Genomic DNA, 24343 nt, shown 5'->3' with positions numbered 1-24343 from the left:
CTTGATCATGATTTCAGAGATTGAATTTTTTTAATTATTGCACATATTCCATATTCAGTGTTGCACTAAAATTTGTCTTATTTATAATCCTATTATGGATCTGTTAAAAACAGAGTTTTTATTTCAAACAGAATGCTAATTTGCACAATTATCATTATCTGCCTCCTTAATGGCCAATCGGTTGCAAAAAAATTAAATAATTATGAGTTGAAGTTAGTGCAGGAATGATGTCCAAATTAAGTTGATTGTTGGGGTGATGATTGAGGTACAATTGATCCATATTTTGAAAAGTTCTGTTCTCAAATTTAGTCTCAGACCAATTTAGGGGGGCTGAAATTCAACATAATATATTATCCTCTCGCAGTAATACTCTAGCTTATTATATAAACATTAGACAATCTTAAGTTGTTAACATTTAGATGTGCATCACTGTGTTATATTTTACCTTGTCACTAAGAGAAATCAAAATGAATGATAGTGCGAGACTGTCACTAAAGTTGAAAGGAATAAAGGAGATGAGCTAAGTCATAATAGAATGAATGAAAGACTAAAGGAACCAAATCATTTCACAGTTTAGAGGTTCTGAGAAAGAACAAATTTGAGTCTGAGACCACAAGAGAAAAGGGGATGAATTTCTAGAAAATAGTTGTTATTCTGTAGATGTTTTTATTTCAAGAAAGGAGGTTATTTCAGATTTAGTTCTCGGGTATCAAGAGGACCGAGAAGGTGAAGCAACAGTGGAGGATCATTGGCAAAGCAGTTCCTAAATGTAATTAGGTTTGAATTAAAAGTCAAAAGGAAAGGAAACAGAAAAGAGAAGCAGAAAGAATGAAAAAGTAATATGGGTAGGAAGAAGAAAGACCAGTAAGGAACTGAAAAGGGAAATGGAAAAAAAAGTTATAACCACACAAAATAAAAATTGAGGAAGGAATAGGACTGGTTACAAATGTTTTAAAAAAAATGGCAGATAGGTGAGTAGATTTCTTTGTTTTTTTTCCATACAGATGACTATGATTCTGGGAATGAAAGGGTACACAAGAAGGAATTGAACAATGAGATGGATTAAGAAATAGTGCTGAAAATGTTAGTGGAAATTAAAGTGGAATACATTTTGAATCTCAATTCCTTTAACGTGATAAAACATCCCACTGAATTGTTATGGAGTAGAAAGAGGCTATTCAGCCCACCATCATAACTGCACCAACTCTCCAAATGAATGTTACGACTTGGAGTCATTTTCCTTCCTTTTCCCTGTAACCCTGCACATTATTTCTATTCAAGTAACATGCCTTGATTAGACCTGCCTCCTCCACTCTTCCAGGCAGCACTTCCAGACTTGAACCACTCATTATGTGAAAAACATTTTTTCTCACATCACATTTGCTTCGATTGCAACTTACTTTAAATCTGTGCCCTCTTGTGCTCATCCCATTGACAAATGGGAACAGTTTCAATCTACTTTGTCCAGGCCCCTCATGATTTTGAACATCCCTATCCAAGGAGAACAGTCTCAACTTCTCCAGCCTATCTTCATAATTGAAGTTTCTTGTCCCTGGAACCATTTTTGTAAACTCCTTCTGCATTCTCTTCAATGCATTCACATCCTTCCTATAATGTGATGCCCAGAATATTCCAGCTGAAATTTAACTAGTATCTTGTGTAAATTTAGCATAACTTCCTTGCACTCTATGCCACTAACAATAAAGCATAGGACATCTGTATGGGTTTCCTCCAGATACTCTGGTCTCCTCCCACAGTCCAAAGATGTGCAGTTAGGTTGATTGGTCATTCTAATTTGCCCCTTAATATCAGGGGGCCTAGCAGGGTAAATATGTGGGATTACGGGGATAGGGCCGAGGTGAGATTGGTGTTGGTGCAAGCTCGATGGGCTGAATGGCCTCCTGTACTGTAGGGATTATATGAACTTGTATCTATAGTTATGTTTAGCTAATGCCCAGTTGTAAGATCAGCTTTCTCCTCTTTCCTTTTTAATTGTTACTGCTTTTGTCTCAAACTTCATTTTTCTACCTGAGGTAATAGTGCTCAAAATATTAATTCAAAATCAAAATACCGCACATTCTGAAAATCTGGCACAAGAAGAAAAAAGACTGGAGAAACTCAGATAATCATGCAGCATCTGTGAAGGAAACAATCAGCATTCGTGTTGATGACTCATTCAAAATATTAAATCTTTTGTGGTGTGTTTTTAAGGAAATGAAGGTTCCCCTCATACAGTTTACATTAATATCATAATATTTAAATTTTTCCAAGTCAATGGCATAGGATTCGTGATAGCTGAAACTGAGGCTACTAGTGCTCAGCATTATTGTCATGGTAATCACATTTTTGGCTTCCACAGTGAAACATGGAAAGCTGCGTTTCCAATTCTCTCTATGCATTTTCCGCTCCGAGTTGCTGTTCTCTCTGGTGAATGCGGGCTGAAAATCGCACAAAAAGGTCTTTGCTAGAGAGCAGTTCAGAGAAAATAGGAGGTGTGCCTCATATTTCTTTAGTAAGGAGATGTGCCGTGACATAAAAAGGTTGGGAACCACTGGTTTAGGATACGGTATGCTTTATGAACCACCCTCTCCACCTGTCCTGCCACCTTTAATGACTTATGCACACATATATTCAGGCCTCTCTACTAATGCACACCCTTTAGGGCTATATCCCTTATTTTGTGTTGTCTCTCATGTTCTTCCTACCGAAATGAATCACCTCACAATTTATACATTGAATTTAATCTGCCACCTATTTGCCCACTCCTCCAACATGTCAATGTCCTTTTGAAGTCCTACACTGTCCTCCTCACAGTTTTCAATGTTTCTAATCATCTGCGAACTTTGAAATTGTTCCGTGCACATCGAGATTTGATTGCTAATCAATATCAGGAAAAGTATGTGTCCAATAATGATCCCTGGGAACTCTAAACTCTCCTCCTGCCCAAAAATATCCATTGACCATTACTTGCTGTTTCCAGTTACTCAACCAATTTGATACCCATGTTGCGACTGTCCCTTTTATTCCATTTGCCATAACTTTTCTTAGAAGTCTGTTGTGCAGCACTGTATTTTTAAAATTATTTTCCACCGCCTTTTGAAAGTCCCTGTACACCACATCGATAGCAGCGACCTCAACAACTCTCTTACCTCTTCAAAAAACTCCAATGAGTTAGTTGTACATGATTTTCCCTTAAATCCATGCTGCTGCTTCCTAATCAACCCACATTTTTCGATTTTTTTTTTCTATTCCAAATAATTGCTTTTAGAGATTTCCTCCCTCACTGAAGTTAAACTGATTGTAATTGCTGAACTTATCTTTATAAACCTTTTTGAACAAGAGCATAATTTTTGCAATTTTCCAGTCTTCTGGCGTCTCCCCTGAGAGTAGAGGAAACTAAAAGATCATGGCCACTGACCCTGCAATTTCGACTCTTGCTTCCTTCAATATCCTTGAATACATCTCGTTGCTCACGGTATCTTGTCAACTTTAAGTATCTCAATTTATCCAGTACCACCACCATATCAATTTTGAACTCTTCTAATGACAGAGTTTGCTCCTCTGTCACCATGATCTGGATAGCATTTGATTCGTTGATAAAGACAAGCATTTCACAGGAGCATTATTAAACAAGATATGTCACTGAGCGACTTAGAGGTATTAGATCAGATGACTAGGGTCAGAATTCCAGAGCTTGGAAAGTGTGGTCACCATTGATGGAGCAATTAATATTGCAGCTGCACAAGAGGCCAGAGTTAAAAGTCCACAGGCATCTGAGAGTGGTGGGAATGGAGGAGGTTACAGAATTGGTGAAGGCATGGTGGAATTTAAAAACAAAAGGGAAAATTTTTAAATCAAGATGTTGCTTGACCAGGAGCCAATGTAGGTCAGTGATCAGACTTGGTTTGTGTTAAGACATGAGCAACAGAGTTATGGGTGACCAACCAGTGGTTTGTTGGATAGTCAAGTCTAGAGGTAACAAAAGCATAGATGGGGATTTCAGCAGCAGATGAGCTGAGACTAGGATGGTGTTGTGGTCACTGCGGTTGGAAGCTAATCCTGAGGTTAAAAGTGACATCTAGGTGGCGAGCAAACTGGCATAGTCTCAGACCATTGTTGGGAAAAGAAATGGAATCAGCAGCTAGAGAATGGACTATAGAACAGAGTTCGAAAACAATGGCTTCCATTTTCCCAACATTTAATAGGAAAAAATTTCTGCTCATCCAGTACTGGATGTCCAATATGCAGTCAAATAGTTTAGCAACAGTGGATGAATCCAGAGAGGCGAATGTGAGGCAAAACTGGATGTTTCAGATAGTGTTGCTAAGAAGCAGCATGCAGATGGAGCGGGCCCAGTATAGATTACAGGGGAACACCAGAGGACACAACAGCAGAAAAATAAGCTATTGCAAGTGATTCTCTTGCTGTAATTTTATAAGAATAAACCAGGTGAGAACAATTCCACCCAAGCTTTGAAGGAGAATAGTGAGGTCAACTATGTTAAAGTCTGCAGACAGGCCGAGAAGAATGGGGAGAAAAGATACATCTTTGTAATATTCATATTAGGTATCATCTGTGACTTTAATGTGAGTTTTCTGGTACTGTGGAAGAGGTAGATGTCTCTGAGGTAGATTGTAAGGATTTAAATATGGAAAGATTTTGGAGACAACAACACATTCACGGACTTAGGAGAGGAAAAGGAGGTTGGAGGTGTGATGGTGGGTTCTGGTTTGAGGGGTGATGAAGCTGGGTTTAACGGAGAGAGGAATGACACCTGTAGAGAGAAAGCAGTTAACCATCTGCTAACATGGACAAAGAAGGGACATTGGGCAGTTATCTTAAATATTTTTAAATATTTTTAAGACGCGGGTTGATGGGTTTTTGATGAGAGAGGGGATTAAGGGTTACGGGGAGAGGGCGGGAATGTGGAACTGAGCCACGACAGATCAGCCATGATCTTATTGAATGGCGGGGCAGGCTCAAAGGGCTAGTTGGCCTACTCCTGCTCCTATTTCTTATGTTCTTATCAGTTTAGTGGGAATTGAAGGAGCAGGAAGTGGATCTCGGGGTCAAGATAAGCTCAGAGGGCCTAAGGGGAAATGGGAGAGGAACTCACAAAAAATGCAAGTAGACAAGCATTAGAGGAAGTTTGCCTGCTTGGACTAGTGCAAGGGATGGGAAGTGGCAGACACAGCTGATCAGGTGGTCTTGGTCTTAGTGATAATGAAGTCCATAAGTTGCTCACGTAAGAACATAAGAAATAGGAGCAGGAGTAGGCCATCTAGCCCCGAGCCTGCTCTGCCACTCAATAAGATCAAGGCTGATCTGATAGTGGTTCAGTTCTACTTACCCACCTGCTCCCCATAACCCTTAATTCCCTTATTGGTCAAAAGTCTAGCTATCTGTGACTTAAACACATTTAACGAGGTAGCCTCTACTGCTTCAATGGGCAGACAATTCCAAAGATTTACTACCCTCTGGGAGAAGATGCATTTATTGTTGAAGGTAAGGGCAGAGGGGACAGGAGAGAGAGAGAGTTGAGATGACAATTTTCATAAAAAAGTAAGTCAGATGTTAACTTTACAACCCAGGTTGATCGTGAAATAATGGACAGTTTTAGGAGGGCCCAACAGTGTTTTTATTGGTTTGGTGGTGGATTTTTTGACAGCACGTGCAGTTGAGAAAAATACGAGAGGTAATAGCACTGACGATAATCTTTTGAAAATTGCCTTGAACATGAAAATCATGCAGAGGGTTTCCGCGTTGGCTTTGTAAAGTCTCATCTGGGGACAGAGTTGCATGTAACCACAGATCCGTGTAGGATAAGTTTTAAGAGTTCTAATGTGGGATAATGTTCATTCTCACTTAGCAAGCAGACATGAGTTAATTAAGGACAACAGGTACAGGTTTATAAAATGCAAATTGCACCTGAGAAAAAAATAATCTTGTTCTTTGTGCAAGTAATAACACCCGTTGATAAAGGAAATGCAATGCCTATTGTGCAAATAGCTCTTGGATGGTTTAATCAGGTGCTGCTTAGGAAGCTTGTTAAAATCAAGGTGTATTTCTGTCTCCCTTCAGAATATTAATTCACTCTCAGAAAAGAGTCTTGACACCCACAAACTTCTTGTGGATGATCGCAATGACATTGTGGCTTTGACTGTAATTTGAGTTATAAATTGCAACTTTTTCCCTTCCTGAAACCTCCTCAAACTGCTGCTGTGGCATTTTTTAAAATTTATTTGTCCAATTCAGAGTCTCAACAAGTAAGACATTTCCGATCCAAGCTGACAAGACAGGGCTCTCACCTCCTGTCTTGGGCTTGATCTACATGATCCAAGCTGAGGAGTAGGCATTGCACCTCTCCAAGGCTTGATCTCATTTGCATCTTAGCCAAAAGGCTGAGATGCTGCTTTTAAAAATTGCTTCAAATGAAGATAAAATATAGTCTAATGACGTTCAACCAAGTGCAGCATGTCAATACTACACTTGATCTTAGCCAAAAGGCTGAGAAGCAATTGTGGCATATGGCCTTTCATTACTAAATGAAACCTTGATTTTCCACCCATTACTTTTGGCATTGTTTCCTCTGTTGAATACCTTGCCACCTTCCCCTCATCCTTACTCCTTTAAACTTTTTGGGCGGCACGGTGGCAAAGTGTGAGGCACTGCTGCCTCACAGCTCCGGGGACCTGTGTTCGATTCTTGGCTTGGTCATTGTGTGGAGTTTGCACATTCTCTCCGTGTTTGCGTAGGTTTCCTCTGGGAGCTCTGGTTTCCTCCACAGTCCAAAGATGTGCAGATTAGGTTGATTGGATATGCTAAATTAACGCTTAGTGTCCCAGGATGTAATAGGCTAGCGGGATTAGCAGGGTAGCTAAGTGGGGATAGGGCCAATGGGATTGATGTCAGTGCAGACTCGATGGGCCAAATGGCCTCCTTCTCTACTGTAGGGATTCTATAAAACTCCCACTGTGTACTACTTCCTAAGGCCTTGAGAATACTCCCTTATTTCTTCCATTACGTTCTACAACAAATAACTTTTCACTGTCAGTAATTTGAATCTTATCTCAGCTTTCCTTGCCTGGTTCCCTCTGAATTAATTGCCTACCCTTATTAATGTTATGAGTTCTCTGGCTTCCATCTAAATTTCCCCAAAAAAAGTCCAAGTGACATAAATGTGATCAGTATCTAATGTGCAAGTTTAGCCATTGTACCAGATCTTCCTCAATCATTTAAAACTCTTATGCTCCCATATTTAGTCCCACACCAAGTCCCACTCACCCAATAATTCCTCCTCTTGCTGACGTACTTTAAATCTCCCTGTTTCTCAAAGCCTCAATTTTGAATTCCCTATGCTTGTGTTTAAGTCACTTCATGGCTGTGCTGCTCCCTACTTCCGCTAAGACCATTAAGAGGGGACAGAAGAGATTTACTGTGGCAATGCTGGGCATGAGAGATTTTAGTTATGAGAAAGTAAAGAAGCCCGGTCTGTTTTAGTAGAACAGAGAAGGAAGGTTAATAGTTTGATTGGAGTGTTCAAAGTTTAGATAAACAGGACTTGCTTATGGCTGGAGATCATGATGGCACATAAAAAGTCTGTAACATGTTAGAGCTAATATGGCCCATGAAACTGGTTTGGATTCCTTAAAGAATTCAATAGGGAATTTTTCAGATTTTGCCCCTGAATTAGCCTAGATTTTTGATCATGTGGTTTTGTGAGAAGGTTTTGGATGGGAGTGTCAATGTTGTATCAACAGTATGAGGCAGTCTAGATAAACCAATTAGTTTTTTTCCTCATATTTTCTTGTTTGTGAACCAAAAGGCCCAACTCCAGAAGCTTGGACGCATAATTAATCTAGCCTACTACTTTATGCAGTACTGAAGTAATACTTCATTGTCAGAGGTGTAATCTTTGGGGTAAAGCCTAAGTCAAAGCCCTACCTGCCTTCTCAAATACCCAGTAATGCTATTCAGATTAACGTGAAAGTTCTCCTGATGTCCTGGCCAAAATATATATCTCAGTCAACACCACAGAAACAGGTTTGCCAAAACCTCCAACCTCAATCAAAGCTGGGATTCTCCCATGCTGCTGCAGTAAATGGAGTTTTGGCTGGAATGTCAAATTTTCCATCTTCACTTGCAGTGGCTGGGTACAGATGAGATTGGAGAATTCCACCCATTATCTGATTTTGTAGTTTGTCATCCCTGAACTTTGTAATATGCACATTTGCTGCTGCGTTATTGGCCATACTAAAAGCACGTTTTTGGTAGCGAAGTAACTAGTTCATCTTGAGGATAAAAAAGGGGTTGTATAAATGCACGTTCATGTCTATGATAAAACATTTCATGTTTTGATTTGATTTGATTTATCATTGTCACATGTATTAACATGCAATGAAAAGTATAATTTCTTATGTGCTTTACCGACAAAATATGCCATTCATAGGGAAGGAAATGAGACAGTACAGAATGTAGTGTTACAGTCATAGCTAGGGTGTAGAGAAAGATCAACTTAATGCAAGGTAAGTCCATTCAAAAGTCTGACAGCAGCAGGGAAGAAGCAGTTCTTGAGTCGTTTGGTATGTGACCTCAGACTTTCGTATCTTTTTCCCAAAGGAAAAAGGTGGAAGAGAGAATGTCTGGTTTGCATAGGGTCCTTAATTATGCTGGCTGCTTCGCCGAGGCACTGGCAAGTATAGACAGTCAGTGGATGGAGTGCTGGTTTGCATGATGAATTGGGCTACATTCACGACCTTTTGTAGTTCCTTGGACAGAGCAGGAGCCATACCAAGCTGTGATACAACCAGAAAGAATGCTTTATATGGTGCATCTGTAAAGTTTGGTAAGAGTCGTAGCTCACCAAATTTCCTTAGTCTTCTGAGAAAGTAACGGCATTGATGGGCTTTCTTAACTATAGCGTTAGCTTTGGGGGACCAGCTCAGGTTGTTGGCGATCTGGACACCTAAAAACTTGAAGCGTCCGACCGTTTCTACTTCATCCTCGTCTCCTTTCCATTTCCTGAAGTCGACGATGACATTGAGGGAGAGATTATTGTTGCTGCATCAGTTCACCAGATTCTCCATCTCATTCCTGTACTCTTGTCTCGTCATTGTTTGAGATCCGACCCGCTACGGTGGTGTCGTCAGCAAACTTGAAAAACGAGTTGGAGGGGAATTTGGCCACGCAGTCATAGGTGTATAAGCAGTATAGTAGGGGGCTGAGAACACATCCTTGTGGGGCACCGATGTTGAGGATGTTTGTGGAGGTGTTGTTGTTGCCTATCCTTACTTGTGGTCTGAGGGGAAGTTCGGGATTCAGGATCCAGGCTCAGGCCACAGAGTTTGGAGATGAGTTTTGTGGGAATAATAGTGTTGAAGGCTAAGCTGTAGTCAATAAATAGGAGTCTGACCTAAGTGTGCCTTTAAGGCAGAAAATATTATCAGGCATGGGCGTATGTCTCCTGGTCAGTAAAATAAAATCATAATTGTAACCAACTAGTTAGCACTATTTACTCCATACTCTAAAACTGTTTTAATTAAATCATTTTTTCTCCTTACAAACAATTGCAGTTCTTCAAAGGTGATTTTAAAACTAACAATCAACATTTGGCAACTACCATGAAAGCAACAGATCAGAATGCTTGAATAATTTTTTTCCTTCACTATTTTGACCAGCTATTTTGCTTCCAAATATACCTAAAACAATGTAACTTTACAAATGTAAAAACGTAAATAACTTATAACAAGTATTCTTTTACTTTAGTCACAGAATTGCCAAAAAAAAAACGGATCAATGTACTTTGTTCACAAGCCTGTCGATTCAGAAGTTATTCTTGAGTTTTATTAATTTTTCAGTTTGTTTCTATTCTTCTTCCTAATATTTTTCAGTGTTCAGTAGGTGTGTAAGCTGAGCACCCAGTGGTCTCCTGCGGACCGTCCTAACTCTTAAGAAAATGCATGATTTGGTCTTTTTCACTATGAAAGTGGTCCTAGTTATTTGTTCTGTTCGGATATAGGAACATAGGAATTAGGAGCAGAGGTAGGCAAATTAATCTCTTTCAGTTTGCTGTGCCATTCAATCAGATTATGGCTGATCTCTTCCTGATCTCAAATCCATCTCCCCACCTGTTCCCCATATCCCTCTTTCCCTTTTTTTATTAGAAGTATGTCTATCTCCTTCTTGAAACCATTCAGTGATTCAGACTCCATCATGCTATGGGCAGCAAGTTCCACAAATTCACCACCCTTTGTGAGAAGTAGTTCCTCCTCTTCTCAGTTTTAAATCTACTGCCTTGCAATCTACACCTTTGACCTCTTGTTCTCGATTGCCCATAAGAAGAAGCATTTGGTCTACATTTACTTCATTAATCCCTTTTAAAATTTTATATAAGATGAGATCTCCCCTCATCTTCTAAACTCCAGCAAGCCCAAACTGTTTATCTCTCCTCATATAGGTCAGCCCGTTCACCCCCAGAATCAATCTGGTGAACATCGTCTGAACTGACTCCGAAGCCACCATATCCTTCCTCAAATAAGCAGACCAAAACTGGGCACTATACTCCAGATGTGGTCTCACCAACACTCTATCCAACGCTCTCTACTTTTATACTTCACTCCTTTTGCAATAAATGCCAACATAATGCCTTTTTTATTATGTGCTGCACCAGCATACTGACTTTCTGTGAATCATGAGCGTGGACACCCAGATCCCCCTGCCCGGATGCATTTTGAATCTGCTTTTCAGTTAGATAATAATTTGCCTTTCAATTTTTTGCCAAAATGAATAATTTCAAACTTATCCACGTTAAACTCCCATTTGCCAAATTTTGGGCCATTCTCCTAGCCTATCTATATCCGTCTGTAGAATCTTTATATCCTCTTCGCTGCCTGCTTTTCCATCTATTTTAGTATCATTTGCAAATTTTGCTATGTTACATTCTGTCCCCCCTTGCCGATCCTTAAAACGGATTGTAAACAGTTGACATCTGAGGATTGAGCCCTGCAGCACCCCACTAGCTACATTTCACTCGCCAGAGAAAGACCAAATCTTCCCGACCCTCTACTTTCTATCAGTCAGCCAATCCTCAATTCAATCTAGTACTCTATCCCCAATTGCTTGCAATCTCATCTTCTGTTGTGTGTAAAAATTGTCTGTTAACAGGTTCCATTCACATTTTGAATGTCAATAATAACATAGAATCCAGTCCCTGTTCCTCCCAGACACCAAGCAATTTGTTTTGCTCAGTTCTCTAAAATATCAACTTTTTAATATCATCCCCAATCTGACCCATTTCTTTTGGTGGCAAACCTTTTCAGGAAGATGAGGATTTAGCTCCATTTGTAAAGTTATATTTGTCAAGCCCATTTTATTCAGAAATTGTTATACAATTATGCTACTTGAGCTTAATGATGTAACTTTTCTCAAGGCAAAGCTTTTTCACCCTTTTCAAACCCCAACAATTGACACAATGGAGTGCAATTTGCAGCATTCTAGCTAATGAAGGAAATAAATTATTTAGGACCAAGATTTCCAGCTCCACCCCACAATTTAGTTCTCTCTCTGAATTTAATAGCAGTATTCTATTAAAATTATGAATATTCTTGCACTTCACAAATTATATGATGTTCTCAATTTTCTCAATAGGTTTTAATAATGAAGGTTTCAAATGGTTATAGACTAATCATTTTTCTTTGCAACATAAGGGATATTGTACAATTGTGTCTTGCCTGATTATAATGCTCCTGTCATTATAATGGTGCAGCCTCTGTCTCCTCTGCAAAAACACAGGCGATCTACTAACGATACTGCAGATGAGAAAAGTTGTGATGGGAAGAGAGAGAACTCAGAGGATGTAGGTAAGAGAGGAATTCCTATCAGATGACATGTTTAGGAATGTGAGAGATTCTATTGCTCTTCCCAATCTGTGCAATGTTAAATATGTTTTGTCTGCCATGTGCTGCTTATTTGGATATTACAATTCTGTGAGAAAATTATGCTCATAGCTGTACATTTCTGTCATTGGATAAAAGCTTCAAATGTTGCAGAACCCCATGCATATGACATCACTAATGTATTCTGAAGGAAATTTACTTACTCCAAGGTCACTGGCCTGAGAATAATATCAATCTTTAATAGTTGACTTTGTGAGAGAATTAAGATGATTTGATATTAAAAAAAACTGTTGACACAAAACATGAGTCAGAGCCTATTGGAGGCAGATTGAGCGAATGTAGTTAACATTTTATCTGTTTCTACATGGACAAAGATTTGTATAACGCTGGGATGTAAAAATGCCACTTTTTCAACAGAGACTATTGTCTACTTGTCACTGAGCTGGAGCTGCATTGTGGTTCTAGGCAGTTGAGCTTTTGAGATCTGTCTTGTTTCTCTGGTGCCATGAATACTGCAGATAAAACTCCCTAAGAATATTGGGGGTGGACTTCAGCTAGTTGAAATTTGGTGATGTAAGGTTGGGGGATCAAATAAGGAACCAGGAGATGTTGATGTCAAATGTTTTGTTTGAAGATATTGTGAGCTGATGTTGATACTATCTGACAGGGAGCCATAAAAGCAGAACAATTATGTAGTTTTGATTGTGTGGACAAACTTGTTAATGGATGAAATGATTGACTAGAGGTAGATGTTCAGAAAGGAATTTTAGGTGATACGGAACTAGTTTCTACTCCTAAGGGGAAAGAGCACCACTTGGCAAATAAAAACCCAAGCATGAATGACAGAAGAGTTAAAAACAACGTGCAGAAAGGAGCAGAGATCCTGGCAAATTGGAAAAAACAGCAACGGATGACAAAGTAGAGCTTAAAAATATAAAGCATGAAAAGAGGCTTGCAAGTGATATAAAAGATACTATTGTGTCTTGCCTGCTTATGATGCTCCTGTCATTATAATGGTGTAGCCTCTGTCTTCTCTGCAAAATTACAGTTACTTAAAGAGAAAGAGGGTGAGTGGTTTGGAGTAATGCAGGCCCCCTTCAAAACTGAAATTAATGATATTGTTGATGGAAATAAAGTAATGGCACATATACTGAAGAATTACTTTGTGCTAGTACTTGAAGAAGAAGAGGTCAGCATAACAGATATCCCAAGGAAACTTGTACTGAATCAGGGGCAAGGACTTCAAGATTAAAAAAGTAACAAAATAACTCATGACGAATCCCCAGGCCCAAATGGTTTCCATCCAGGGTAAAATAAGTAATTGGGAAAATTGTAGGTGCCCAAACTATAATCTTCCAAAGTTCTTTAGATTCAGGTACAGTTAATTTAGATTAGAGTTTATTTGGGATATGTGAGAGAGGGAAACCAGAGAACTTTACAGACCACTTAGTCTAATGTTATTGGGAAATTAATAATGTTTCGAATTAAGTTGGAGTGATTGAACACTATAAACGTTCAGTTGATCGTAAGATAAATCATGTCTGACAAATCTGATGTGAATTTTTTTTGAAGAAGTGACCAAAGTAATGAACAGGGGAACAAAATAATTTAAACAATGCTGGTAATTATTTGATGAAGTCCTTCATATGAGGCTGATAACCAGAATTGAAACTCACGATTGCACCAGCTGTAATTCATGTGAAATGAGTTTATGCAGCCTCCATCTTGGTTTTAGTCGGTTTGGAGTCCAGAGCACAAAAACTATACTGGCTCTCTATCTTGATTTGAGATATGAGGATGCCTGGTCTGGAAAACTGAAGAAGATTCATCCTGGTGCAGTAAGGAGTTTACTTCAAACCTTGGGCTGAGGGACCTTGTTAAGGTAGAATGGAGAGAGCTTTACATTCTTAAGTTCTCCTGGACCTGACGAAGCCATTTTGATTTATTATTGTTGTATCTATTGGGATACAGTGAGAAGTATTGTTTCTCACTCACTGTACAGATGAATCATTAGCATTCATGGAGTACATAAGGGAGAATGAAAGGAAAGAATGCAGAATATAATGCTACAGTCACAGCTGGGTTGTAGAAAAAGATTAGCTATGGTAGGGAAACATCAAGTGTCAGAAATGGAAACATTTTAGTTTTACAAGATTTGCTTCTTGTTTTTATTCTTGTTCAATCAAATAAAATCCAATTCAGAATCTCAACAAGTTGAGACATTCCCAATCCAAGCTGACAAGACGGGGCTCTCACCTCCTGCCTTGGGCTTGATCTACATGATCCAAGCCCATTGGAGTAGGCATAGCTCCTCCTTCTAAGCTTGATCTCATTTGCATCTTAGCTAAAAAGCCGAGATGCTGCTTTTAAAAATTGCTTCAAATTAAGCTAAAATGTAACCTAATGACTTAAACCAAGTGCAGCATGTCAATAATACACTTGATCTTAGCCAAAAGGCCAAGAAACGATTTGTTTAGCATTAGTGCCACTAAAAACAAGTTATAAATTGCCAAGATTGTACCAGAGGGGTTTAAGTGACATTACCAATATTTTTGCACAGATTTCCACTTGAGAGGTGATTGTTGCCCTAATCGTTGCACTTGGATATCCATTATTTAATTCCCAATTTATGCAAGTGATTTTGATTGAGAAACTCTGAGCAAACTGGTCAGTTTTGTGATGGGGGTACAGGGTTGGTCCAGTGCAATGAAACTGTGACAATAGGACAAAGGAAAGTCATGAAAGGCAAATTTAGGAATGGTAGGAACTTTTTGTAAGACTGATCCACAGACAGACTGAATTGTATTCTATAACCAAAAGAATTATAATTATTTGAGACAGCTGGATGTTGTAATGGAGTGACCAGATTTTTTGGCTGGAGGAACAAAAATAGATCTTCCACTCCCTTATTTTTCTTGTGAACTAAACACTGATGTTTAGATTGGTTGCACTTAATGTATGATTAAACTTGCATTCCTGAAGTGGTCTTTGTCATGCTGTGAAAGGAAGTTTTAATTGCAACATTAAAAGAATAGCTGTCGCAATTGACTACGGTAACTTTTCAAAATGTTCCAAATGAGAGAATTTGATGCCATTGTTGAACGTGACCAGTATTGTATTAAGAATATAATGATAAAAGTAAATAGATATCTTGGAATTTGGCATCATTTACCTTTTGGGAGAGTAGCTTTGCAGTTTCATTTCTCAGGATGTTAATACAATGAGTGAGTGATAGATTGGCTTATAAATAACTTGCAAAAGGATGAAGCTTGTTGGGCAAATAGACTTTTCTGCTTCCATGTTTTGTATTTACCAAGATAGCTGTGCCTTGTGATTTTTATTACTGTTCTCTATAAAACATGATGCAACTTTCAGTGAAGCTTTCATATAACCATAAAAGAATGTGCCATTTGATTAAAAATATATATTTTTTGAAAATTTATAATTTAAAGATTAGTGGTTGTTCAATTCCTATTTTAAATCTAATTGTTCCTGTGCACTTAATTGTAGTTTGCCATTCTAAGTGCAATTGGGCATAGATTCTCGTAGTGATTGTCACAGGCATCATCAAACAGCTGTTTTGAAGGTCAAAATATATGTGATGGCTCTGATCACTGTACGATATGCATTAGATCTAAAGACCGAAAAACAAAGTTATTTCTTTGCACAGAAAAAGGAATTATTGAGGAATTGTCCTGTATTGGATGAGCAAAATTTCCTTGAGTTAAATACTGAGAAGACAAAGGCCAATGTCCTGGGTCTCTGCCACAAACTCAGGCCACATCATGATCCCTATTCCCTGCAGCTGTATAAAGCTGAACAGACCATTTGCAACGTTGGTGTTGCAATTGACCAAGATAAGCTTCCACCTTCACTCCATCACCAAACTGTCTACTGTTAAGCTTCAGGTCAGAAACTTCTAAGTATTTTGTGGAGCCCAAGTTTTGCATCTTGAATTTGGCTAGGATAAGCATATATGCTTCACTTCAGATATGATTCAAATGACCCACTAGGGAGCTTTTTTTCAAAACTCTTTCTTATTTAAGAATATAGTTAATATATATGGAAAGAAAATTAGCAATAACCTTTAAAACAAAAACAACCATGACACAACCCTTAACAAAGATATCTTGGATGTTCTAATCAAATCAATCCAACAAACAAAACCCATTAAACAAGTTCAACACAGCAAAGTCTAATGCTCATACGATACTGGAATTGAGTCCTTTGGTTGGAGAATTGAGAACTCTGTCTTGTAAGTTCTAGTAGTTCTCTTGACACATCCAGAACGGTTTAAAGTCAGAACAGCTTCCCAGAACACCAGGTAGACTCTGGTCAAGCCACCAACAGCAGATTTTCTTCTCCAGGAAGGCTTTCAGCTAATCTAGAATTTCTAAAACCGGGGGGGGGGGGTGGAGAGAGAGAGACACTTCTTTTCAACTTGCTGTCCCTTTTAAAGTTCAGAACTGAAAATGAAAGAGGTCTGTCACCTGACCTGCCAACCAGTTTTCCTCCAAAGAATGCAGTTGTAAACATCCCAGTAAAAATAAACAAACCTGGTTTAAGCAGCAAGAAAAGGATAGCTCTGAACAAGCCAGCAACAAATGACATCAGCTGAGGCTATAAGCTAAAAATATACTGAAGCTGTGAGAGCTGCAAAGATCATGATTTAAAAAAAACTTTCTTAAAGGTACACTAACTGCACACTACTTCCATCTTTGTAACATTGTTCGTCTCTGACACTGCCCCAGCCTGTGTGCTGCTGAAACCTTCTTCCTTGCTTTTGTTGCCTCTGGACTTGATTATTCCATTGCCTTCCTGGCTGGTCTCCATTTTCCATGCTACATAAACTTAAACTTATCCAAAACGCTGCCGTCACTACCTTAATATGCACAAAGCTCAGTTCACCTGTCACCCAATGCACCCTAATTAGCTCCTAGTTCGCAATTTTAAAATTCTCATCTTTGTTTTTTAATCTCTGCATGGCATCATTCCTTCCAATCTCTGTAACTTCCTCCTGTCTTCGAGATCTCTGCCTTCCCTCAATCCTGGTATCTTGCACTTCCAATATTTTGATTGTTCCACTACTCAGGACAATGCTTTCAATTATCTCAGCCATAAACTCTGAAATTCTCTCTAAACCCCTGTGCTTCTTCACCTTTCTCCTTTTTAAGATGCTCCTTAAAGCTTACCTTTTTGACCAAGCTTTTAGTTATCTGGCCTGTTAGCCTCTACTGTGACTCAGTGTCAAATTTTGATTAACGCTGTTGTGAAACACTTTAGTACATTTTGCCACATTTAAAGGCATTATATAAATGCTGGTAGCAGCAGTAATAGAAGATTATTATTCCAGAGAGGTTTCATTCTGAGAAGGTCTTGTGATGCAATGGGTTTGAGTCCCATTCCATGACTTCATGTCCATGAAAGGCACATTCATAATGCAGCCAGACAAGTTAATTATTAACACGCAAACCCTTCCAATGAACCTATGGTATGTGGTAAGAGCAGGAGTTAGCTATGCTTGATGCAGATTGGTGCTTTTCGGACTACAACCTCTGGCTTTAGGCTAGTTACTTGTTCCAGGGAATGCAAGCTATGCAGACAGATGCGAAGCTGGGCTTCACCTGCCTTGTGTCACTAGATACAAGAAGCTTTCTAAGCCTTTCATTATACAAGTACTTCCCAAAGACTTGCAGAATTTGTTGGATCAACCTTAAAATTTCTTTACTATGATCGAAAAAGGAGTCCAGGCTTATGGGAAACAGGCAGGAAACTGGAGTTAAACTCACAATCGGATCAGCTGTGATTTTGTTCAATGGTGGAGCGTCCTTGATGGGACTAATGGCCTGGCCTACTCCTGTTTTCCTTACGATCTCATTAGGATACTGTATTACATATCACTATATGGGAGAATGGAAGTGGGGAAAAAATATCTAGGAAAATCAATGAATTAAATAAACAACATAGTGCATCTTGTAGATGGTATATACTGCTACTGCAGTGTGTTGCTGGTGGAGGAAGTGGATGTTGAAACTGGCGGTTGGGGTGTCAGTCAAGAGGGCTGCTTTGTCTTGGATAGTGTCGAGCTTCTTGATTGCTGTTGGAGTTGTACTTGCCCAGGCAAGTGGGCAGAGTATTCTATCACATTCCTGACTTATGCCCTGTAGGTAGGTGGTGGACAGGCTTTGAGGAGTCAGGAAGTGAGTTATTTTGCAGAATTCTCAATCTCTGACCTGCTCTTGTAACCACACTATATGATTGATTCTGTTCGGTTTCTGAAGAATGGTAACACCCAGGATCTTGATAGTGGGACATTGAATGATGTTGATGCCATTGAATGTCATGGGAGCTGGTTTGATTCTGTCTTGTTGGAGATGGTCCATTGCTTGGTAATTACGTGACACAAACGTTACTTGTCAGTCCAAGCCCGAATATTATCTTGATCTTGCTGCAAATGGACACGGGCTGCATTCAGTATCTAAGAAGTCGTGAATGGTGTCGACCATGTAATCAACAGCGAACATCCCTACTCCTGACCTTATGGAGTGGAGGTCATTGATCAAGCAGCTTAAGATGGTTTCATCTAGGAACTCCTGGGACTGAAGTGATTGACCTCTAACAATCACAACTATCTTCCTTTGTGTGAGGTAAGACTCCAATCAGTGGAGAGTAACTCCCTCCTCCACCCCACTCTGGTATCCATTGACTCCACTGAGGGCTTCTTGATGCCATACTCTTGTCAAATGCTATCTTCTTATCATGGCCAGTTACTCTCATCTCACCTTTTTAAATTCAGCTCTGCTGCCCATATTTGGATGAAAGCTGTAATGAGGCCAAGAGCTGAGTGTTCCTGGTAGAAACTGGACTCAGCATCATTGAGCATGCTTTTGCTGAGCAAGTGCAACTTGGTAGCACTGTTGACTACACCTTCCATCGCTTTGCTGATGGTAAAGAGTATACTGATGGGGCAAGAAAGTTGGATTTGTCCTTTTTGTGGACAGGACTTAATGGGTCCTTTTTGTGGACAGGGCATACTGGGCAGTTTCCCACATCTTGTGGGCAATTTTAATTTTGGAGGAACCCCAATGAAAAGGTAAATGTTTAACAAGGACTGGTTCAGGAAAATGGAATTTAAACTTGAAAAGAACAAGTGACAAAGGGATAGCAAGATGAACCAGGATTGGTCTTAATTCAGAGCTCCAATTGTACCTGCCCAGCAAACTACTTAATTTAGTTTCTATTGTGACTGTTATTTTCCAACAATAGAAACTGCACCAGTTGTGTGTTGAATGAAAAGTATTTCAGCTACTTTACTGCAAGATAAGTCAAAAAGAAAAGTGTAAGGTGGAACTTGCCTATATAACATCTTCCAGGATATTGTTAACTGCAACAATGCTGGATTCTGCCTTACACCATTTGTGCTTTCACGTTTTGTGAACAATTCTCTTCCCTAATTCTAAATATTGCAGGTCTCCAATTTAATAGTGGGTCTACAGTTTTGCCTATTGTAAAGTTTGTCAATTCATCCTCGCTGATCTTAGAAATGTTTGGGTGTCAAATATATTGTCCTTTTGTAGGAATGTGGTTATCCAGGTTTACTGCCTTGTTAAGGAGCTGCTTTGATTTTGGCTATAAATGCATCCAGGAACATCTGTGTAGAAAAATGGACAGATACTGTTTTGGGAGCAACATCTTTGCTGATGTGAGAGTATTTTGTCAGTGGATATCTGACATGCATTGAGACTTGAGAACACGAATGTATGTGTAGATACATATATTTGAGGAATTCCAGGTTTTACTGGCACATTTACCTCTCCTGGTTCTACCCACCAGTGAACTTGGCTGTCTGGTTAATTAGTTTTGCCCCAGTGTACTGCAGAGCTGTCAGGTTCTTTTTATTCAGCTGTGGGATGTGAAAATAATTAGCAAGATAATTATTTATTGTCCATCCATAAATGCCCTTGAGAAGGTGGAGGTAAACTACCTTGTTGAACTTTGGCAGTTCTTACAGTGCTGTTGGGCAAAGAGTTCCTAGCAACATGAAGGAATAGCAATATATTTTGAAGTTGTGTATGTGACTTTGAGGGCACATGAAGGTGGTGGTGTTCCTGCATACCTGTCACTATTATTCTTTTGGGTACGGGTTTGCAAGGTGCTGTCGAAGGACCTTTGGCTAATTGTTTTGTGCATCATGCACATGGTGTACACAGATCTACTATGCTCCAGTGATAGTGAATGTTTTAAGGTGGTCAATGGGCTGCCAAGTTGGCTGCAGTGACTTGGATGGTGACAAGCTTCTTGAGTGTTGGAGCTTCACTCATCCTGACAAATGGGGAGCAGTCTGTTGCCCTCCTGATGAATGCCTTTAAATGATAGACAGAGTGAGGTTGAATTATTTGCTGCAGAATTCCAAGCTTCTGATTGGCCTTGTGGTCACAGTATTTGTGAGGTTGGTCTAGTTGAGTTTCTGAACAATTATAACTCTCAGGATTTTAATAGTGGGGTTTCAGTGATGATGATGTCTTTTGAACGTCATGGGGAGATGATTAAACTCTCTTATTGGAGATTGTCATCATTTGGTGGTTGCATGGCACGAATATTACTTGCACTTTTCAGCCTAAGTCTTGATGTAAAGCAATTGGCATTCATCAGCAAACATCCTCACTTGAAGTCAAAAGGGCCTCATGTGGACTGAATAAAGCAGTTAAATTAGCTTGGTGCATGGATTAGATATCAGTATCATACCATAATGCTAATGGTTTGGAGTTGAAGTTGCAGAGCTTCAGCAGTAGCAACTTCTCATTTGTTTTTGTAACCAGATGCTAGGTAATGCAGTCCAGCAGGTTTCATTCCCAATTTTATTTCCTTATCAAATATAGAATTGGAACCTAGAGTAAACCTGGTAAGATAATTAACACAGGGCAGTTTGCATTACAAGAACCAACTTGATCGAGTGAACCAGGCCCGATGCCATTTACCAGGCTTAATTGTCAGAAAGTCGAGTTGCAAAAACCCAGTCTGCAGGTGCAGCAGGTGATCAAGAAGGCGAATGGAATGTTGGCCTTTTATGGCGAGGGGGATAGAATATAAAAGTAGGGAGGTCTTGCTGCAACTGTACAGGGTGCTGGTGAGGCCACAGCTGGAGTAGTGTGCAGTTTTGGTCACCAAACTTGCGGAAGGATATATTGGCTTTGGAGGGAGCGCAGAGGACGTTCACTAGGCTGATACCGGAGATGGGGGGGGCGGGGGTTGGCCTATGAAGAGAGACTAAATAGACTGGGTCTGTACTCGTTGGAGTTTAGAAGGATGAGGGGGGATCTTGTAGAGACGTATAAGATAATGAAGAGGATGGATAGGATAGAGGTAGAGAGATTCTTCCTGCTTAGAAAGGATAGCAGGACTAGAGAACACACCCTCAAGATAAGGTGGGGGGCAATTCAGATCAGAGTTGAGGAGGAACTTCTTCACTCAAAGGGAGGTGAATCTCTGGAATTCTATGCCCGTTGAAGTGGTGGAGGCTACCTCGCTAAATATTTTTAAGTCATGGGTAGATAGGTTTCTGATAGACAGGGGAATTAAGGGTTATGGGGAGAAAGCGGGAAAGTGGAACTGATCCACTTCAGATCAGCCATGATCTTATTGAATGGCGGGGCAGGCTCGAAGGGCTAGATGGCCTCCTCCTCCTCCTATTTCTTATGTTCTTAAATGTCAATTTTATAGCTTCACTGGGACAGCTTGGCTCAAGGCACAACTGGTTCTGAAGCACATGTCTTCAGTATGGTTGCTGGAATGTTGTCAAGGCCCTTAGGCTTTGCAGTATCCAATGCCTTCAGCCATTTTTTGATTTCACATAAAGTGGATTGAATTGGTTAAATACTGGCATCTTTGATTCTGGGGACTACAGGAGGCCAAAGTGGATCATTGACTTGGCATGTCTGGCTGAAGACTGTTGTAAATGCTTCAGCCTTGTCTTTTGTGCTTATGTACTGGATTCTCCCATTGTTGAGGATGGGCATATTTCTGGAGCTTCCTCTTCCTGATTGTTGAATTCTCCACCACTACTCATGACTAGACGTGCTAGGACTGCAAAGTTTAGGTCTGATCCGTTGGTTTTGGGATCGCTTAACTCTGTCTAACTCAAGCTGCTTTTGCTGTTTGGCATTTGAGTAGTTCTGTGTTGTAACTTAACCATGTTGACAACTCATCCTTTGGAATACCTGGTTTTGCTCCTGCATGTCCTCCTGCACCCTTCATTGAACCAGGGTTGATTCCCTGGCTTGATGGTAATGGTAGAGTGGGAGTATGCACAGCTATGAGGTTACAGATTGTATGTCACAAAAATTTCAAATAATAACACAGCTCTATTGTGGATATCCAAAAACAGGATGGACATTGAGTTCAGTGCATTTCAAAGCACCATCTTATCATTTAGATTGTAATAAGATTGCAATTATACAAGGAAGTTGAGAATTTGTAGAACTGTCATTCAGTTTGGATTTGGTATCATCAAAAATGATCTAGGAACTGAAAAGAGGCAAGCAACAATGTTTTTTCACCCAACTCTTTCTAATTCTGAAATTTTTATTTTTTTTATATTTAATAAAAATTTGGGTCAGAAAAGTTTTCATACTCTACAATTAATTTTGAAGTCATATTTGTGCACCTGTTTCTTAAATGAGCAAATACTGAAAAGCACTGCCTTTAATTTCATCTAATTCATGTTACACCAATAACTGAACTAAATCAATAGTCTTCAGTTTAAATTTGTCTTTCAGCAGTACTATTTTATTGCTGGCAGTTGAGATATTAATCAAATATATGTTTAGACTGCAAGTTTATCTTGCATACTAAATTATTTCAACTTCACTGAAATGGTAAACTGGCAGCCTAAATTCCGAGTTGAGGACCAGTTAATTCGTGCAGGATGTGGAGGAAGACTGCCTGGAAAGGCACATTTGCATTGATTCACTGTTCCAGTGTGACATTATATCTGATTTCCAAAGTCCTTAGGGCCGGAGTTGAACCCCTTTATACACACTGTAAACTACAAGTTGTCAGATTATGTTCAAAAGTAAACTAAATGTCTCATGTTTGACCATCAAACAAAATTTGTATGGGTTTTGGACTATTTATTAAAGTATTGATCTTATGCAGTCAAAATTTAATCAAACGGTCACATAAGTAATTCCTAAAAACACCTTTTGTTAATGATAGCTGGCCCATAATCTCTGTAATCATTACTGGTAACCCACATATCCTTAAAAGCTGTCAAACTAGTTAAAATTGAGGCACCCATCCAAACAGAATTATTCCTGTTTGGTGGTGCAATAACTTTGATTGGTAATCCACTGGGAACTTGGAATTTAATCTCCTTCAGTAATCTTTCTTCCAGTCCCAGGAAGAGGGTGGAACCACCAGATAGTAATATGTTGCTAAATAGATCTTTCCTCAAGCTTCTATCACATTTTAAAATACTGTCGTAGATCAATTTATGAATTCCAGGTTCTTCCAGTCCTATGGTGGAGGTTGTAAAGAGTAGTTCTGGTGCTTGGAAGAGTTCCTTTTGGATTGTAATCAGATTCCCATCAGGGAGGGTATACTCCTGTTGAATGTCATCTGTTTGATTCTTGCTCTCCTGCTGAGGATCAAGAGCAACAAAACACATTGTTTCCTTGATGTTTTCAAAGGTTTCCTTATGGATTGTATTTGGAATATTATGTCCACTTTCTATCAGAAGTCTTCTCAAGTTTTCAGTGATATCATTTCCAGCCAGTTTGAGTCTTTTGACAGCATCAGGCAGGTAGTAGCCTTCATAAATGGGTACAGCATCAGTTAATCCAAAACCACTGTCTAGGACTATTCCCCTAGTCCGTCCTGATGCATAGAGTGCTAAAGTTGCAGGAATAGCCACATACATAGCTGGCACATTAAAACTTTCAAACATGATTTCTGCCATCTTTTCTCTGTTAAAGAAAGATGTTAGTGGAGCAGCAGTCATCAAAACCGGTCTGTCTTTTGATTTGATGTGAAGTTCAGTTGTGTAAACATGCTTCCAGAGCTTTTCTAAAAGTTCCCAAGAGGTTACTCTACCACGTTCAATTGGGTACTTTAAGCACCCACTGCCTTTTTTAGCTAGAGCTTTTTTTCCAAAATAAATTTCTGTATGGGATGCTTCGCGTGTGTTTTCCTTGACTTTGAAGGTGCCTACAATGGATGGTATGACTGATGTTGGAAGGCTGTCACCAACTAACCCGGATTTGCAGAACCCAGAGCCATTATCTATGATTACGTCTGTAATGTCCATCATTTCATGAGCAAAGAATCTTGTCACTTTGAATAAGTCTTACTTGCCTCTTCCGGACAAGCAGACCCCTGTAATTTCAACGCGAGCCAAAGGCCTTTAGCAGAGTAGATCGTTGCCATCAGATGACTCAACAATAGGTAGCTAT

General features: G+C 39.5%; 2 protein-coding genes and 2 non-coding genes across 10 annotated transcripts in view; 1 reads left to right on the top strand and 3 right to left on the bottom strand.

Annotated features, from left to right (window-relative positions):
• The window catches only part of LOC145346828 (uncharacterized protein KIAA0232-like), a 100722-nt gene that overhangs the window by 3495 nt on the left and 72884 nt on the right, over window positions 1-24343 (top strand). Inside the window, exon 2 of one of the 6 annotated variants that reach the window (XM_080194643.1) lies at window positions 11791-11858. The exons of 4 other annotated variants lie outside the window; for them this stretch is intronic. The gene's annotated coding sequence lies outside the window, so the exon portion shown is untranslated. Of the gene's footprint in view, window positions 1-11764; window positions 11859-24343 lie in introns of all 6 variants that reach the window. One more of the 6 variants, XM_080194652.1, reaches the window with a different exon arrangement.
• On the bottom strand, window positions 6330-6519 carry LOC145351383 (U2 spliceosomal RNA). Its single transcript, XR_013888393.1, has one exon. It is a non-coding gene; the product is annotated as a U2 spliceosomal RNA (small nuclear RNA).
• LOC145351541 (U2 spliceosomal RNA) lies at window positions 14165-14363 on the bottom strand. Its single transcript, XR_013888423.1, has one exon. It is a non-coding gene; the product is annotated as a U2 spliceosomal RNA (small nuclear RNA).
• On the bottom strand, window positions 23083-24201 carry LOC145350676 (actin-1-like). Of its 2 annotated transcripts, XM_080199896.1 has the most exons (2): window positions 23610-24201; window positions 23083-23429 (listed from the first exon to the last, which is right to left on the bottom strand). In XM_080199896.1, the coding sequence occupies exons 1-2, from the start codon at window positions 24199-24201 to the stop codon at window positions 23083-23085; spliced, it is 939 nt and encodes a 312-aa protein (XP_080056022.1). The 2 variants fall into 2 exon arrangements, with proteins under 2 accessions (XP_080056022.1, XP_080056017.1); XM_080199891.1 differs by having other exon boundaries at window positions 23083-24201.

The sequence above is a fragment of the Carcharhinus amblyrhynchos genome, chromosome 1 (genome assembly GCF_965287045.1).
Source record: "Carcharhinus amblyrhynchos chromosome 1, sCarAmb.v2.hapA, whole genome shotgun sequence".
NCBI lineage: Eukaryota > Metazoa > Chordata > Chondrichthyes > Carcharhiniformes > Carcharhinidae > Carcharhinus > Carcharhinus amblyrhynchos.
The sequence above is the reverse complement of the archived record's forward strand: the minus strand, read 5'-3'. Positions and strand labels throughout refer to the sequence as shown.

What these genes read in the sequence shown, in the direction of transcription:
- LOC145350676 (XM_080199891.1), bottom strand. Translation starts at nt 24,201, where the DNA reads ATGATGGACATTACAGACGTAATCATAGATAATGGCTCTGGGTTCTGC.